General features: G+C 36.2%; 1 protein-coding gene across 1 annotated transcript in view; it reads right to left on the bottom strand.

The window, feature by feature from the left end:
- Positions 1-277: 277 nt before the first annotated feature.
- LOC107653199 (disks large-associated protein 4-like) overlaps positions 278-15,082 on the bottom strand; it is a 165,954-nt gene continuing 151,149 nt past the window's right edge. The window contains exons 11-14 of the mRNA XM_016439866.1: positions 12,319-12,719; positions 7,917-8,008; positions 6,345-6,497; positions 278-1,618 (exon numbers count right to left, since the gene is read on the bottom strand). Coding sequence (XP_016295352.1) covers positions 1,400-1,618; positions 6,345-6,497; positions 7,917-8,008; positions 12,319-12,719 — 865 coding nt within the window. The 3' untranslated portion in view covers positions 278-1,399. The remainder of the gene's footprint in view (positions 1,619-6,344; positions 6,498-7,916; positions 8,009-12,318; positions 12,720-15,082) is intronic.

The following is a 15,082-nucleotide window of genomic DNA, read 5'->3' as shown; positions in this document are numbered from 1 at the left end:
GAATCAAATCGAATCGTGAAATTTGTGTCAAAACCCAGCCCTAATCTTGGATGACCTGAGGGAAGAGTACATTTCCAGCAAATTTCCATTTTGGGCTGAACTATTCCTTTAATGCTTATAATGGATTACAAACTCTGAAAAATAAATGATTTGTTAATGAAAGTGGCATCAAATCTCCTGCACGAACATTCATTCCATTCATCATTTCACCTTTGGCTTCATTGAAATTGGCACATGAACAAACCGGCAGTGATTCTCCAGGACCATAACTGTGAAGTGTGTTCAAATCTTTTTAATATGCACAGCTAACTAGAAGTAAACCATTAGTGTAAATATCGACACCTCTGGGCTCCTTGTGTGGAAATCTGAAACAACTTTTCCAAATCAGCAAGTTCTGGGTAACGGACATTTTTAATATCGGACAGAAAATAATCATTCAAAACATCTTCGATCACAAATGACGGGCTCTGATTGGTCACACACACACACAGACACACGGCTGGAACCGATCCCAAATCATCCGGAAACACATGGAATGACTGGACAACAAAAACACAACTGAAAGCTTGAAAATATAATAATATTACAAAACAAGCAGATGGTTGGCCCAAGTAAAAATCTGGACATTGTCATTGAGTTTTTAAAACATTCATCATAAAAACAAAGCCGAGTGGTCATGTTTTAACCCTATTAAATAACGAGAAACTGACAGATGGATGGCTTGACGTGCTCAGTGCACATTTACGAGACAAATAAAACAAGCTGCATGAGTGTTTCTGCGTTAAACTTTACTGGAGTGAATCAAACAAAACTAGTGGAGTGCTAAAATCCGCTTCCGCTGTGCTATTCTACCACATCCTACGGCGATTCGCTTCAAGTATCCGTAGTACCGTCGAAACATTTCCATTCAAGTGAGAGAGTCACGCAATCGTGCTCCAAAAACTGGTGGGAAAAGGAAATCGAAAGGTTTGTGAGAACAGGAAGACTGCGCTGATGAAAGACAAGTGCACATGTGCGGGATCCTGAGTGCATGCTGTGGGAGGGGCGTCCGTGGGTCATGTGACGTGTGAAGCGGGTCATGTGACGCGTGTAAAGGGTCTGAGATCTGAACGAAGGTCTTTTCATCAGAGATATTAGCACAATTTTCAGACGAAGTCTTGATATATTTCCATGAGATAATTAACTTTTATAATTATTACAAGAGTAGCCATAGAAATTAATGTCAAGGGGAGGTTCTTCTGTGGCAGCGGTGACACGCTAGCGTTCAAATTCAGTTTTTTGTTCTTTCTATTTTGTATTTTTTTGCTCGTTGTTTTCGGCGGTTCGCCACACGACACTGCACGAGTCCGTGAGCGCTAAAGAGCGTCTGCTCGTGAGGAGTTTGTTATTTTGTGGTTTATTAGAGTCGCGTCTGAGCCTCGGGGACGTAGATCTCAATGCTTTCGGCGCTCTCGGTGGCAGAGTTCTGTCGTTCAGAAACCGCTCGCTTGGCCGCCATCAGCCGCTTTCTGGCCTCCTGCCGCTGCTTGTCGGCCACCGAGTCGCTGCTTTTCTCCTTCCCTCCGGAGGTTTTGACCTTTACTGTCTTCTTTGGTGTGTGAGCGGACTTCTTCTCCTCCTGAAGACATTCATTCAACAATTAAAATCTGATTGTGTTCAATATTGCACTCATTTGTAAAATAAAAAACATAAATATACATCTATAAAATTCATTTACAAAATAAAACCTGTAAAAAATACTGAAGATGTTATTATTTTTAACGATTAAAACAAATTATTAATAAATAAGAAAATATTAATATATTTAATCATTTTTAATTAAATAAAATACAATAAAAAAAGAAATAAAATTTGTAACTATTAAAATACATTATTAATATATTATATTAATTAACAATAAAATATAAAATGCGTTTATAAAATACATATTAAAATAAATGTAATTATTTTTAAAATAAAATACAAAAAGAATATAATGTATAAAAATCTAGTATTACATTTCAAAAATAAGAAAACATAAAAAAATCAAGTAAATATTAAATTAATATTATTTTTAAACATTAAAATTATTATTAGATTTATAAAAAGAATATTTAATAGGGATGCACCGAAATTTCAGCCGTCGAAAATGACATTTACGTTTTTTTTCCTATGTAGAATACTTGCACCTGTTTGCAACAGTGCTGTAACATGGCAAAGCTGGTCAAATGGCGCTCCCGTCTCGTTCACTGATCTGCTGCCCGCTCTGCTCTGCTCACACGCTCTGATAAGAATAGCTTTGAAGGACTTTACATTATTTGGATAATTGGTCCAAAAAAAAAACAAAAAAAAAATCTGTTAAATCTGATTCGTTGCATAGAACTGAATAAGATAAAATATATTGATATTTAATATTAATATATTTTCTGTCCAATTTGTTGTGTTACTTTCAATAAAAGTATGGTAATTTTTTTAAGCTTATTTTTTTTTAAATTCAGTATTATTAAAATTATTGAGCTAAGTTTCAAAGTCTTACAAAATTACTTTATATTATTTAATAAAATAATACATAATTATTAAAAAGCATTTTTGGTTCCGGTTTCAGCCCAGAATTTTCATTTCAGTGCATCCCTAATATTTAATCATTATTATTACCTTTTAACCTTTTAAAATACACTATGCTAGTTTATAATATTAAACACATTTATAAAATTCATACTAAGTTAAATATTAAATTATTTATAAAATAAAATACAGACATTTATAAAATAAATTACATTTTACATTTCTAAAATATAAAATAATATTTAATAAGTATAAAATAATATTTAACCCCCCAAAAAAGTATTAATATTATCATTAATATTACTTTTTAAACTTTTAAAAACATTGTTAGCTTAAAATTTAATATTAAAAAAAAAACTATAAAATAAAAATAAAATGCATTTCTCAAAATAAATATTGAATTTAATATTTATAATTTAGTAATTTATAAAATAATAAAATATATATATATACAGTGGTGTGAAAAAGTGTTGGCCCCCTTCCTGATTTCTTATTTTTTTGCATGTTTGTCACACTTTAAACACTAGTAAAAGGTAACACAAGTGAACACAACATGCAGCTTTTAAATGAAGGTTTTTATTATTAAGGGAAAACAAAATCCAAAACTACATGGCCCTGTGTGAAATGACGAGACAAAAGTTGATCTTTTTGGAAGGTGTGTGTCCCATTACGATTGGCGTAAAAGTAACACTGCATTTCAGAGAAAGAACATCATACCAACAGTAAAATGTGGTGGTGGTAGTGTGATGGTCTGGGGCTGTTTTGTTGCTTCAGGACCTGGAAGACTTGCTTGTGATAAATGGAACCATGAATTCTGCTGTTTACTAAAAAATCCTGAAGGAGAATGTCCGGTCATCTGTTCGTGACCTCAAGCTGAAGTGAACTTGGGTTCTGCAGCAGGACAATGATCCAAAACACACCAGCACGTCCACCTCTGAATGGCTGAAGAAAAACAAAATGAAGACTTTGGAGTGGCCTAGTCAAAGTCCTGACCTGAATCCTATTGAGATGCTGTGGCATGACCTTAAAAAGGCGGTTCATGCTCGAAAACCCTCCAATGTGGCTGAATTACAACAATTCTGCATAGATGAGTGGACCAAAATTCCTCCACAGCGCTGTAACAGACTCATTGCAAGTTATCGCAAACGCTTGATTGCAGTTGTTGCTGCTAAGGGTGGCCCAACCAGTTATTAGGTTTAGGGGGCAAACACTTCTTCACACAGGGCCATGTAGTTTTGGATTTTGTTTTCCCTTAATAATAAAAACCTTCATTTAAAAACTGCATGTTGTGTTCACTTGTGTTATCTTTTACTAATATTTAAATTTGTTTGATGATCTGAAACATTAAAGTGTAACAAACATGCAAAAAAAAAAAAAATCGGGAAGGGGGCCAACACTTTTTCACACCACTGTATATATATATAAAAGGTACACTAGCACATTATATTAAAGTAATTAAAGTATATTAAAGTAAATAAATGGTAATGATTAAATAGTAATGTAATATTTATTTGATAAATGTTTTATGTGTGTATACATTTATCAAATAAATATTACATTACTATTTAATCATTACCATTTATTTACTTTAATATATTGTGCTAGTGTATCATTTACTACATTAACACAAAATTAACACAAAAAATACATTATATACTGCCTACTATATATTTTTTTACAAGTAGTATCTGACACACTTCATTTTCATCACATGACGTTATTACAGATGAACAGCTCCAATATGGCGCTACAAAGTTTTAGATCTAAATACGGAAGAATATCCACAAACTGCATTTTTATTCTACTTTCACATTGTCTATACAAGTAAAGCGACATGTTACAGGGGTTAAAGCAAAAAAAATCCTGAGCCTGAACTTTTTTCTGGGGGCGGGGGCAGCACATGCAAAGCATGCAATTACTGTGGCAACTTTAACATTTGAAAGGATACTATGGCAAAGTTATCGCTTTCTTTATTCAAACTGATTTTTTTTTCATGAATATATGGTTGACCTGAAGAATGAAAGCTGTATCATACACTTGGAAAATTATGAGCTATATCACCGCTTATCGACACTAAGGGTGTGACAATACAACTAGCTCACGAGATGAGACAAAATACAGATACTTGGTTCACTAGAATGTGACGATATTTTAATACTATTTTTAAGAAATTTTCAATAACAAAATATTTGTCTTTTAATTACGAAAAGTAAAACAATGCAGTTGTATTTTGAAATATTTTAACTAATCTAGGGCTGTAACTAATGATTATTTTGGTAATCAATTAATCTACTGATTATTTTGACAACTGAGTACTGATATTTTTTATTAACACAAACAGACCTAAGTGAAAGTGACTAAGTGACTATTTATATATAAACTAACGATGAGGCAATAACAATTGGCTCAAATAAAAAATAAAAACCAAGAAATTACATGATTGTATTGAACAACACTGTTAAAATTCATAATGTAATATGCCTATACACATAATATGAACATAACCAACTTAAGTACATTATGCATTATAACAAATACCTGGTGATGTTACACTTTACAGCGTGACTAAACGATGTTTAAATCCATTTAATTTTAATATCTGGCCACATGCAAACTCAGAAACTTTTATTTTGAAATCGTGATGTACAATAAATGGCATATTTGTAAATAGGCTGGTGTATTCTCTTGTGTTGGCAAAGGTTTATAAATGATTTACGTTACAAATCTAGTGAGATAACAACACACACTGTTTTCCCAGATGAATGTTAAGCAATTCAAATTCACAGCATATGCTGAGGAAGAGTTTAGCCCCTTTCACACAATACAGACTTTACTGGTAAATTACCGTTAAGAGATCATGTGTGAACAGGACCTTTTCAAAAATCCCGGTAAATTTGTTCTGGCAATCATATGGTTTTATGGAGATGACATGATTACTCTGAGCTGTTTACAAAGCTCCGCTGCGTTTTAATTAGTTATTCTATGTAAATATGCGCTAGATGGACATCTTTGACCATTGCGCCTCGCTGCTTTTTGTCGTGCTTCTCCATTCATCAGGGCTGCGACTCTGGGATACTATTATGCGCGTCTCCTGTTTATAAGAGCAAAACATTCTGATTGGCTAGTAATGTTAGTTTGGTTGAGAGTGAAAGCTGTGCTCCTCTCATACCATTGGTTGGTGAACTCATGGACTCGAAAGTGATAATCAACAAACAAGATTTTTTTTTAAATGTAGGATTATTTTTTTCCGCAGCCAAACGCTGCACGCCAGAGATCCGGCACGGTGCCGGAGAACTTTAAGCCCTGCATGTTAGGATGCTAGAAAGGTTTGTCAGTTGGACCTTTTTGTCCTGTGTCTCAGACATCTTCCAGTCGTTGGACCTGAGGAGGTGGAGCTCGTCAAACTTCATGCTGATGTCCTCGATGGAGAGCTGCAGCAGATCCCAGAACCCGGCCAGATCCTGCGCTGTGGGCCGCGGCTGAGCGCTCGCATCCTGACCGAAAACACACATCACACATGAACTACACAGCTTCAATGCACTTTGAGTCACTGTGGATAAAAGAATCTGCCAAATGCTTAAAAACAAGACAAAAAACGTCTGGAAGAGAATCGAAGTCTGTCCACTTCAAGTCCACTGGATCTTTTTTTGTGTCAACACATATTTGTAATATGATCTTGTTTTCAATTGGAAACAGCTAACAAGAATAATACGACAAAACAGCAGAGAATAGATCCGGCACGGTGCCGGAGAACTTTAAGCCCTGCATGTTAGGATGCTAGAAAGGTTTGTCAGTTGGACCTTTTTGTCCTGTGTCTCAGACATCTTCCAGTCGTTGGACCTGAGGAGGTGGAGCTCGTCAAACTTCATGCTGATGTCCTCGATGGAGAGCTGCAGCAGATCCCAGAACCCGGCCAGATCCTGCGCTGTGGGCCGCGGCTGAGCGCTCGCATCCTGACCGAAAACACACATCACACATGAACTACACAGCTTCAATGCACTTTGAGTCACTGTGGATAAAAGAATCTGCCAAATGCTTAAAACCAAGACAAAAAACGTCTGGAAGAGAATCGAAGTCTGTCCACTTCAAGTCCACTGGATCTTTTTTTACACATATTTGTAATATGATCTTGTTTTCAATTGGAAACAGCTAACAAGAATAATTAATACGACAAAACAGCAGAGAATCCAGCACAATAATGCTGTGACAGAGAGCCAGCAGAGGGCGCCGATCATCAGCATTCTGCTGCCTCAACAACTCAACCTCATATGAGAGAGTTTCTGATGATCCGAACACCAGCAATGTGATGAAAATATTTCACAGGAAATCATGTATGGCGGGACTAGATTTTATCCAGCAGGATTTGAGTGTAACCAAGTCATTATAGGCTGGTATAGGGCTGCACAATTAATTGAACTTCTAATCGTGATTGCCATTACGCATGCCACAATTACGTAATCGTTCAAAGCGGCAATTACAAAAAAAAAAGTCCACTTCCATTATTCTGCGTGCTTAAGATGTGTGTTTTTCTTTCTATAGGTTATCTTAAGAGTTTTAGTTTTAGTATAACATTATTAATTCATTACATTTTCATTAATCTTAAAATATATAATTACATATTAATTTCAATTAAATTAATAAAGATGAAATAATGATAATTCTTTATTCCCAAAGTATATTAGGAATAAATTAAAAATAAATAATAAAAAGATAAATTATATGCTTTTTTATTTTTATACTACTCATAAGTTGTCAGCAGAAAAAATAATAGATTAATTAATAATAATTACAAAAACATATATCAAATACATGTAAATAAACATTAAATAATAAAATATATACTTTATTAACATTTAATAATTGTATATACACAAACATTTTAATTAATCTTTAAATATATAATTGCAAATAATAATAAAAAAATACTTAAATGAATAAAGATCAAATTATAATAATTCCTTAATATAATATATTTACAAAACTACACATTTAATATTAATAATAATAAAAAGATAAATAATTATATACTATTTTTATATTACTTACATATGTATTATTATATATATTAAGATTTGGATTCACACATCTAGATTAAATAAATAAATATATTTTAGCAGAGTTTATTTAAATAATCACTGTATTATTATTGTATTTTCTTATTACATTAAAAATATATACACTACATTTGTTACAACAATCAGAAACACCTTAAAAAATAGAATGTTAATTTAAAAACAAAACAAAAACATTTGGGGCCTTTACAGTAATTGAGTGGCATTGCCTTTTGATTTTGGGGTGAAATACGACCTGGACATGAAATCAGCACTGACTGTGTTTGAGCCTGTAAGTGAAGTGACGTTATAAAGACTCACCAGGTTCTGCTGACAGAGACCCTGAAACTGCTGGAACTTCTTAGACATTAAGAGCTGAGCGCTGCCGACGGCACTGCGGACCTTCCCCAACACTACAGGACCACAAAGAGACACGTGAGACTGATATCCATACAATAATCTCAAAGAGCAGCTCATCACGGATTGACTGCGTTTGTGCAGGAGAGAGAAACACATCAGCATTCATGCACCACCATCATCATGCCACTGATTTCCATTCATGACGGGTTCAAACCTAATGACTTTAATCAGCGGCTCCAGGAGCCAAAATGAGCAGACAACAGAAAGGCGTTCCTGATTAAAGCTGGTTAATGAGGCCGCTCGTTTAGCGCGAGAGCGATATCATCCCTTATTCATAGATCCGCCGGGCGGACACGAGGACGGCCAGATAAACCTGCTGCAATTAACAGCAGCTTCCTGTACATTCATTTCACTCCTAACGGCACTGGGAAAACTCTAGAAAAGTCTGAAATGGAGTGTAGCATTAGTTCTGGCAGGTCACGTTAGTCAAGCTCGCATCAGCTGACACTCAGCTGATCAACGTCTACCTATAGGAATACGACGCCAATCATAATTCCCTTTATAAGGTCCTTTCAGTCATTATTCAGCAGCTATCGCTTTGCTCAGGCGCTAATCACCCACCTCCATCCCCAACTCCTCCTCTCGTCTAGTCAGGACTTAGCATTGGATATTTCTTCTTGAGTCAGACCACTGAATTATGTTGATATATAAAATAATCACTTAGAATATTAATGATTAATGCAGCAGATATCATCAATGTTGGTTCTGTTCAGTTTACCCTAGGGGGGTTATTTATGCTAGGCTGCATGGATGGGCAGGGAGTGTTGCCAGAACAGAACCATACCCCCAACCTAAAATGTATGCTAATTTTAAGTTATCTTTAACGATAGTGGTCCTGACAGAATTAATATTTACACAAGTCTGAAAACGTTACACTGTTAATACTATTAAAACAAAAGGAGGTTAAAACAGTAAAAATGTCATTTAAGCTGAGCTTAAATTACATTAGAATTTCTGTGATGGTTTCTATTGTTTTTTTCAGCAGGGTAATATACTGTGCTGCACATTATTGACAATATTGAGCTGAAGCTTGACTTTGCAAATTTAAAATCACAAATCAAATCGCAATCACAATATCTGTCAAAAAAATCGCAATTTGATATTTTCAAACTTATAATATAATATAAACTATAATTTTTTTAATCTTTCATTATTTATATACATGTATATAATTATATTTACAAATAAATAAAATATTTTGTACAATATAATAAGATTTAATGTAAATTATTTATTCTATTATTTATTCAATCGAAAATGTTTCATTAATGTTTCAATCATTATGGATTAGTTGTCGAGTAACTAAAAATATTAACTGAACTGAAATTAACTACATATTTGAATAATTAAATTGAAAATAATTAAATGAACTGCTTTAACAAAATTTCCAAAAGGAATGGATTGGAATTGGTTTGATTAAGGAATTGATTATTTTTATTATAGATTAGTTGTTGAATAATTAAACAGAACCTAAATAATTAAATAATAATATTAATTAATATATAAATAATAAGAATTAAGTAAAAATATTTATATTATAAATATTATTAATATCATTAAAAAACTACTATTATTATTATATAATTCATTATAATAATGAATTTAATAAATTGATTTGATCCATCAGGAATTGCCTGGCTAATGAAATTCATTGTGAGTTATTTTTTATTATCGATTAGTTGAGTAATGAAATTACTTTTTATTAACTGAATAATACTGAATTTACATATTGCGTTCCATATACATTCATATTAAATTACATTACATATTTGAATAATAAAAATATAAATTAATTAAACTAATTTTATTCAACAGGAATTGACTGTACAATCCAATGCACGGTCAGTTTTTATTATCTGTATTTATTATTGATTAGTAATTAAATAAATGTTTGATTAACTGAATAAAAAAATTGAAATTAATTAAATTGATTTAATCCTTTAGGAATTGAAAGGCCAATTAATTAATTGTCATTTATTTTTATTATTGATTAGTTGTTGTGTAATGAAATTACACAATTATTTGAATAATTAACCTGGAATTAATAACCAGGTTATAATAAATAAACTGATTGTATCCATCAGGAATAGACTGGACAGTGAAACTCATGCCCTGCGTCTCAGTGTTCATACTATCCATCCTAAATAGTATGTGAGATTAGAATAAGTGTGTCCCAAAGCATAGTATGTTGAAAAGAGAATGCCAAAAATTCCCAGATGGTCTACTATTTCAGGTCGATTTTTGAAGTGTGGATCCGTGCACACTCTAATGGCTAATATTGCCCACAATCCATTGCGCTTGTGAAAGATTGTCCAGAACTACAAACACGAATAAAACTCATTAAAAAAACTACAAACATGGCGGATGTGCGCGACTGGCGGTTAGGTAGAGAGGCTTAGAAAAAGGGGTTATCCATGCACACTCTAATGGCTAATATTGCCCACAATCCATTGCACTTTGGTGAAGGATTCTGTCCAGAACTACAAACATTAATAAAACGTGTCAAAAAAAAACTACAAACATGGCGGATGTGCGCAACCAGCGGTTAGGTAGAGAGGCTTAGAAAAAGGGGTTTGAGTTACTAATATTCAACATTTAACCTGGTAAAAAATATTTATTTAATGTTATCAGTGTTATATTTCATCTGCAACAGCAATGTAAACTTTTATAAACATCCGTTTGGTCGTTAACCATGTTAACTACGTCAACTAATTTTATACTAGCATAAAATATGAGCAGAGTTCTCGGCATGAAGGACCTGCGACTGGCAGACCAACGAGCTACTTCTTTTCTCTCCAGTACGGTAGGAAGTTAAATGAAATGCAATGTGGAAACTGTGACGATGATTGACAGGCCAGTTTACAGTTACAGGGTGCGTGTAATTATGTGACAGAGCGTCCGTTAAAGTTGTGTGACGTGATAGTATGTCCCAAAGCTTGCCTACTCTTCTACTACACACTCAAAAATACACACTTTTTCTTCACCAAAAGAGTACATACTTTAAGGGCGTAGTATAAGTAGGCACATTGAGACGCAGCAATGCTCTGCCTTCAGCCAGACTCTCTCATAACCCTGCAGGAAAAGGTTCACCCCTCTGTGCCTACAGAAAAATATAAATCTCATGTTAAAAACGAATTAATGTTGGTTTCAGTCAAATTAAACATAAGGAAGATGACAGAATGTTCTCTTTATCTGAATTAGTTCAACAGCATTGCAATTCTCAAGTATTTCTGCTGCCTTCAGCTTTTATAACTTGGGTAATTCATAATGCAATATGGAGAGTAAATGGACTTGTCATAACTCTCTTTGTACAATCTCCCCAAGTTTGCTGCAAAGGAACCATTCTCAAAAAAGCAACTACAGCCCGTTTCCTCTGCTTAGACAACATCTTATGCCACACTGCCCTCTTCGTCTTCTGAGGGCACTCCACCTGACAGAAACACAACTATGTCAAACATTTACTAGTAAAGAACCATACAAACACCAGAAATGGGCAAAAATCTCCACCAAACTGCACTGGTTCATGTTTGAATGTATTAGTGGCATGACCTTAAAATTTTTATTTAATAGTCCACATCCATTCAGATATGGACATACACAATATGTGCCATTAATTATCATTTGCAGCAATTCATTGGCAGTCAGTGTGGATCCGTGCACACTCTAATGGCTAATATTGCCCACAATCCATTGCGCTTTGGTGAAGGATTCTGTACAGAACTACAAACACGAATAAAATGTGTTAAAAAACTACAAACATGGCGGATGTGTGCAACCGGCGTTTAGGTAATGAGGCTTAGAAAAGGGGGTTTGAGTTACTAATATTCAACATTTAACCTGGTAAAAAATATTTATTTAATGTTATCAGTGTTATATTTCATCTGCAACAGCAATGTAAACTTTTATAAACATCCGTTTGGTCGTTAACCATGTTAACTACGTCAACTAATTTTATACTAGCATAAAATATGAGCAGAGTTCTCGGCATGAAGGACCTGCGACTGGCAGACCAACGAGCTACTTCTTTTCTCTCCAGTACGGTAGGAAGTTAAATGAAATGCAATGTGGAAACTGTGACGATGATTGACAGGCCAGTTTACAGTTACAGGGTGCGTGTAATTATGTGACAGAGCGTCCGTTAAAGTTGTGTGACGTGATAGTATGTCCCAAAGCTTGCCTACTCTTCTACTACACACTCAAAAGTGTGTACTTTTTCTTCACCAAAAGAGTACATACTTTAAGGGCGTAGTATATGTAGGCACATTGAGACACAGCAATGGTGATTTATTTGTGAGTGTCTCACCGTCCTCTGACAGCTGTTTGTCTTTGGTCTCCTGGTCCATCTGCTGACACCAGGCCTCCATGCGGTCCGTCTCGGCCTGCAGAAGTTTCTGGAACCAGCGTCCGTCCCTGAGGCACGCCGGGCCCCCAGGCTGCTCCACGGCCCCGTTCACGCTGCCGCTCCCAGCCTGCAGAGACGGGTCGGGTGGCGGGAGGCAGGAGGGGTCCAGCGCCGGATCCAGCTTCTCCTGCAGCGAGGCGGAAGTGGCGCGCATCACATCCGCGCGGGGGGGTTTGTGAACGCTGACACCGTCCAGAGACTGGTTGGGCGTCTTGTTCTCCAAAGGTTTACCGTCGGACTGCTCCTGGGATTCGGCCTCTGTCGTCTCCTGTCTAGACGCCATGCTAGTGTAGCGACTGAGTCTGGACACACAGAGAGAAGAGACACTGAGCCACACTCAAACTACACACTTCCATTAGCTTATGAATCCATTATGCGAAAATCAATCAGCTGGGGCCTGTACCATGAAGTCTGATTAGCTGCCTAGCCAGGTAAGTTTCAGTTTAGTTTGCACCAATCCTGGGTTTTAGGTACCATGAAAGTGGCTTGGCTTTTAGCGGCATCCATTGCCTTAGTAACTTACACTCCATAGCTAACCTGCTCTGGGGCAGGTTATGTTCTGGTTTAGAGATCTCGAACTGAAATCTGACCAATCAGCTTCAAGCAAAGTGACACATCTCGGAGTCTGATGCAATAAATATTATCAACTCTATAAACTAACTTTACAACTTTTACTTGCACTTATAAGGCAAGATGTTTTCTTTAAGTTTTCCTCTTTCATGGATAGATCGTTTCATCTTGTATATGTGTTTAAATTCTTCATATTTAGGGCTGTCACGATTATGAGATTTGGCTGACGATTAATCGTCTAAATAGTCACGATTATTGCGATTAATTGTCTGTTTTTTTTATGGCTTTCATTATATAATTGTTTTAAGGGTTCAGTAAATAATTATGATGTTATCTTTTAATCTTTTTTGAGTTATTATTTTGCAGTGTAAGATTACATAGAGAATTCCAAATTCTAGTGGTTAAACGGATCGTAGTTGATCCGTGATCTGTACGGACCAAGCCCCACGGTTCGGCACGTATGTGATCCGCGGATTAATTGCAAAATGTAACCATAATAGAGTATAAGTTTATAATTTGTTCGTATTTACATAAGCAAGCAAATTTTGAACAATTCCAGAGAGAAAAGGCGAAAAGGAACTCGATTCGTTACTCGCGCGCTCTTCTCTTAACGCACAGCCGCGCAAACATGAAGCACGCACACGCGTTTCAGACGGCGCGCGAACACCGAACTGAATCCTCTTCTGAATCCTCTGAACAGACACATACACATAGAATTATGACAAAATACCCATCTCGACAATCATTCAGAATTGGCCAATACCGATCCAACACCAGCGCTATTTTTTTTCTACACCACTACAGAATATCAATACTGTGTTTGTGGAACTAATGGTCACTCTTTCTTTAAACCCCTTGTTAAACATAATCCACTAAATACTCACTTCCTCATTACAGAGAAAAATTACACTTGAATAAAAATATATAAGCTATGAAATTAAACTAGCTGACTTTATAATTTAGCAGCAAAAACAGTATCTTGAAAAATATCTTTGGTGCACATTATACAATTTAAACATGTTTATTCTGTTAACTATTTGTATTCTTACAAAATACGCTGCCTCGATTGCATTCAAAGCGGCTGTAGAAAGAGTTTAACTCGTCAGCCAGCGACGGGTCTGCTCTCACAGCTGCAGAGGATTTATTTCCAAAGGCACAGATGGTCCTCAGTCCCTGCCACATGCGTCGAGAGTCATTTAGCTGGAAATGAGACTCTATTCGTTCCCTGTATCGGAGTTTGGCGGCTCTTACCGCCCGTCGGAGATCATAGCACGATGCTTTGTACTCACTCATGTTCCCCGACGACAGACCGGCGTTGTATGCGGCAGTGCGTTTGTTTACTGCAGCACGGATTGTTCTGTCCACCCACGGTTTCTGATTTGAGAAGGTCCTTATAGTTTTTGTATCTGTTGCTTGTTCGGTTAGCGTGTTTACAAAGCTTAATGCTACATCCGTGAACTCGCTGACGTCAGATGAACTCGCTCTGAACATGTCCCAGTCGACGTCATCAAGAGCCGCCTGTAGCATAGCTTCTGAGTGGGAGGACCAGCGCGTCACTACTCTCTGCATCCAGGGTGCAGAATGGTGCACTTGAAGCAACATGGAGTCACAGCGCTTATGCACATCCAGGGTGCAGAATGGTGCACTTGAAGCAACATGGAGTCGCAGCGCTTATGCACATCTAGGGTGCAGAGCTTGAAGCTTGAAGCAACATAAGTCACAGCGCTTATGCACATCCAGGGTGCAGAATGGTGCACTTGATAAGTCGCAGCGCTTATGCACATCTAGGGTGCTGAATGATGTGCTTGAAGCAACATAAGTCACAGCGCTTATGCACATGCAGGGTGCAAAATGGTGCACTTGAAGCAACCTGGAGTCGCAGAGCTTATGCACATCCAGGGTGCAGAATGGTGCACTTGAAGCAACATAAATCACAGCGCGCTGCACTCCACACGGTAACGTTACAAGAGAAGTAAAATGAGAGAGCAATGAACTCCAGCAAGATGTCCTTTTATGCAAACCCCCAGACCTTTATCTACACATCAAGTATTATAATGGGAATATATCATCTTGGAGAGAGAGTTTTACCGTGCTG

Source organism: Sinocyclocheilus anshuiensis, unplaced genomic scaffold (genome assembly GCF_001515605.1).
Source record: "Sinocyclocheilus anshuiensis isolate Anshui unplaced genomic scaffold, SAMN03320099.WGS_v1.1 scaffold143, whole genome shotgun sequence".
Taxonomy (NCBI): Eukaryota; Metazoa; Chordata; class Actinopteri; order Cypriniformes; family Cyprinidae; genus Sinocyclocheilus; species Sinocyclocheilus anshuiensis.
Note: the sequence above shows the minus strand (reverse complement) of the source record. Positions and strands in the feature narration are given on the sequence as shown.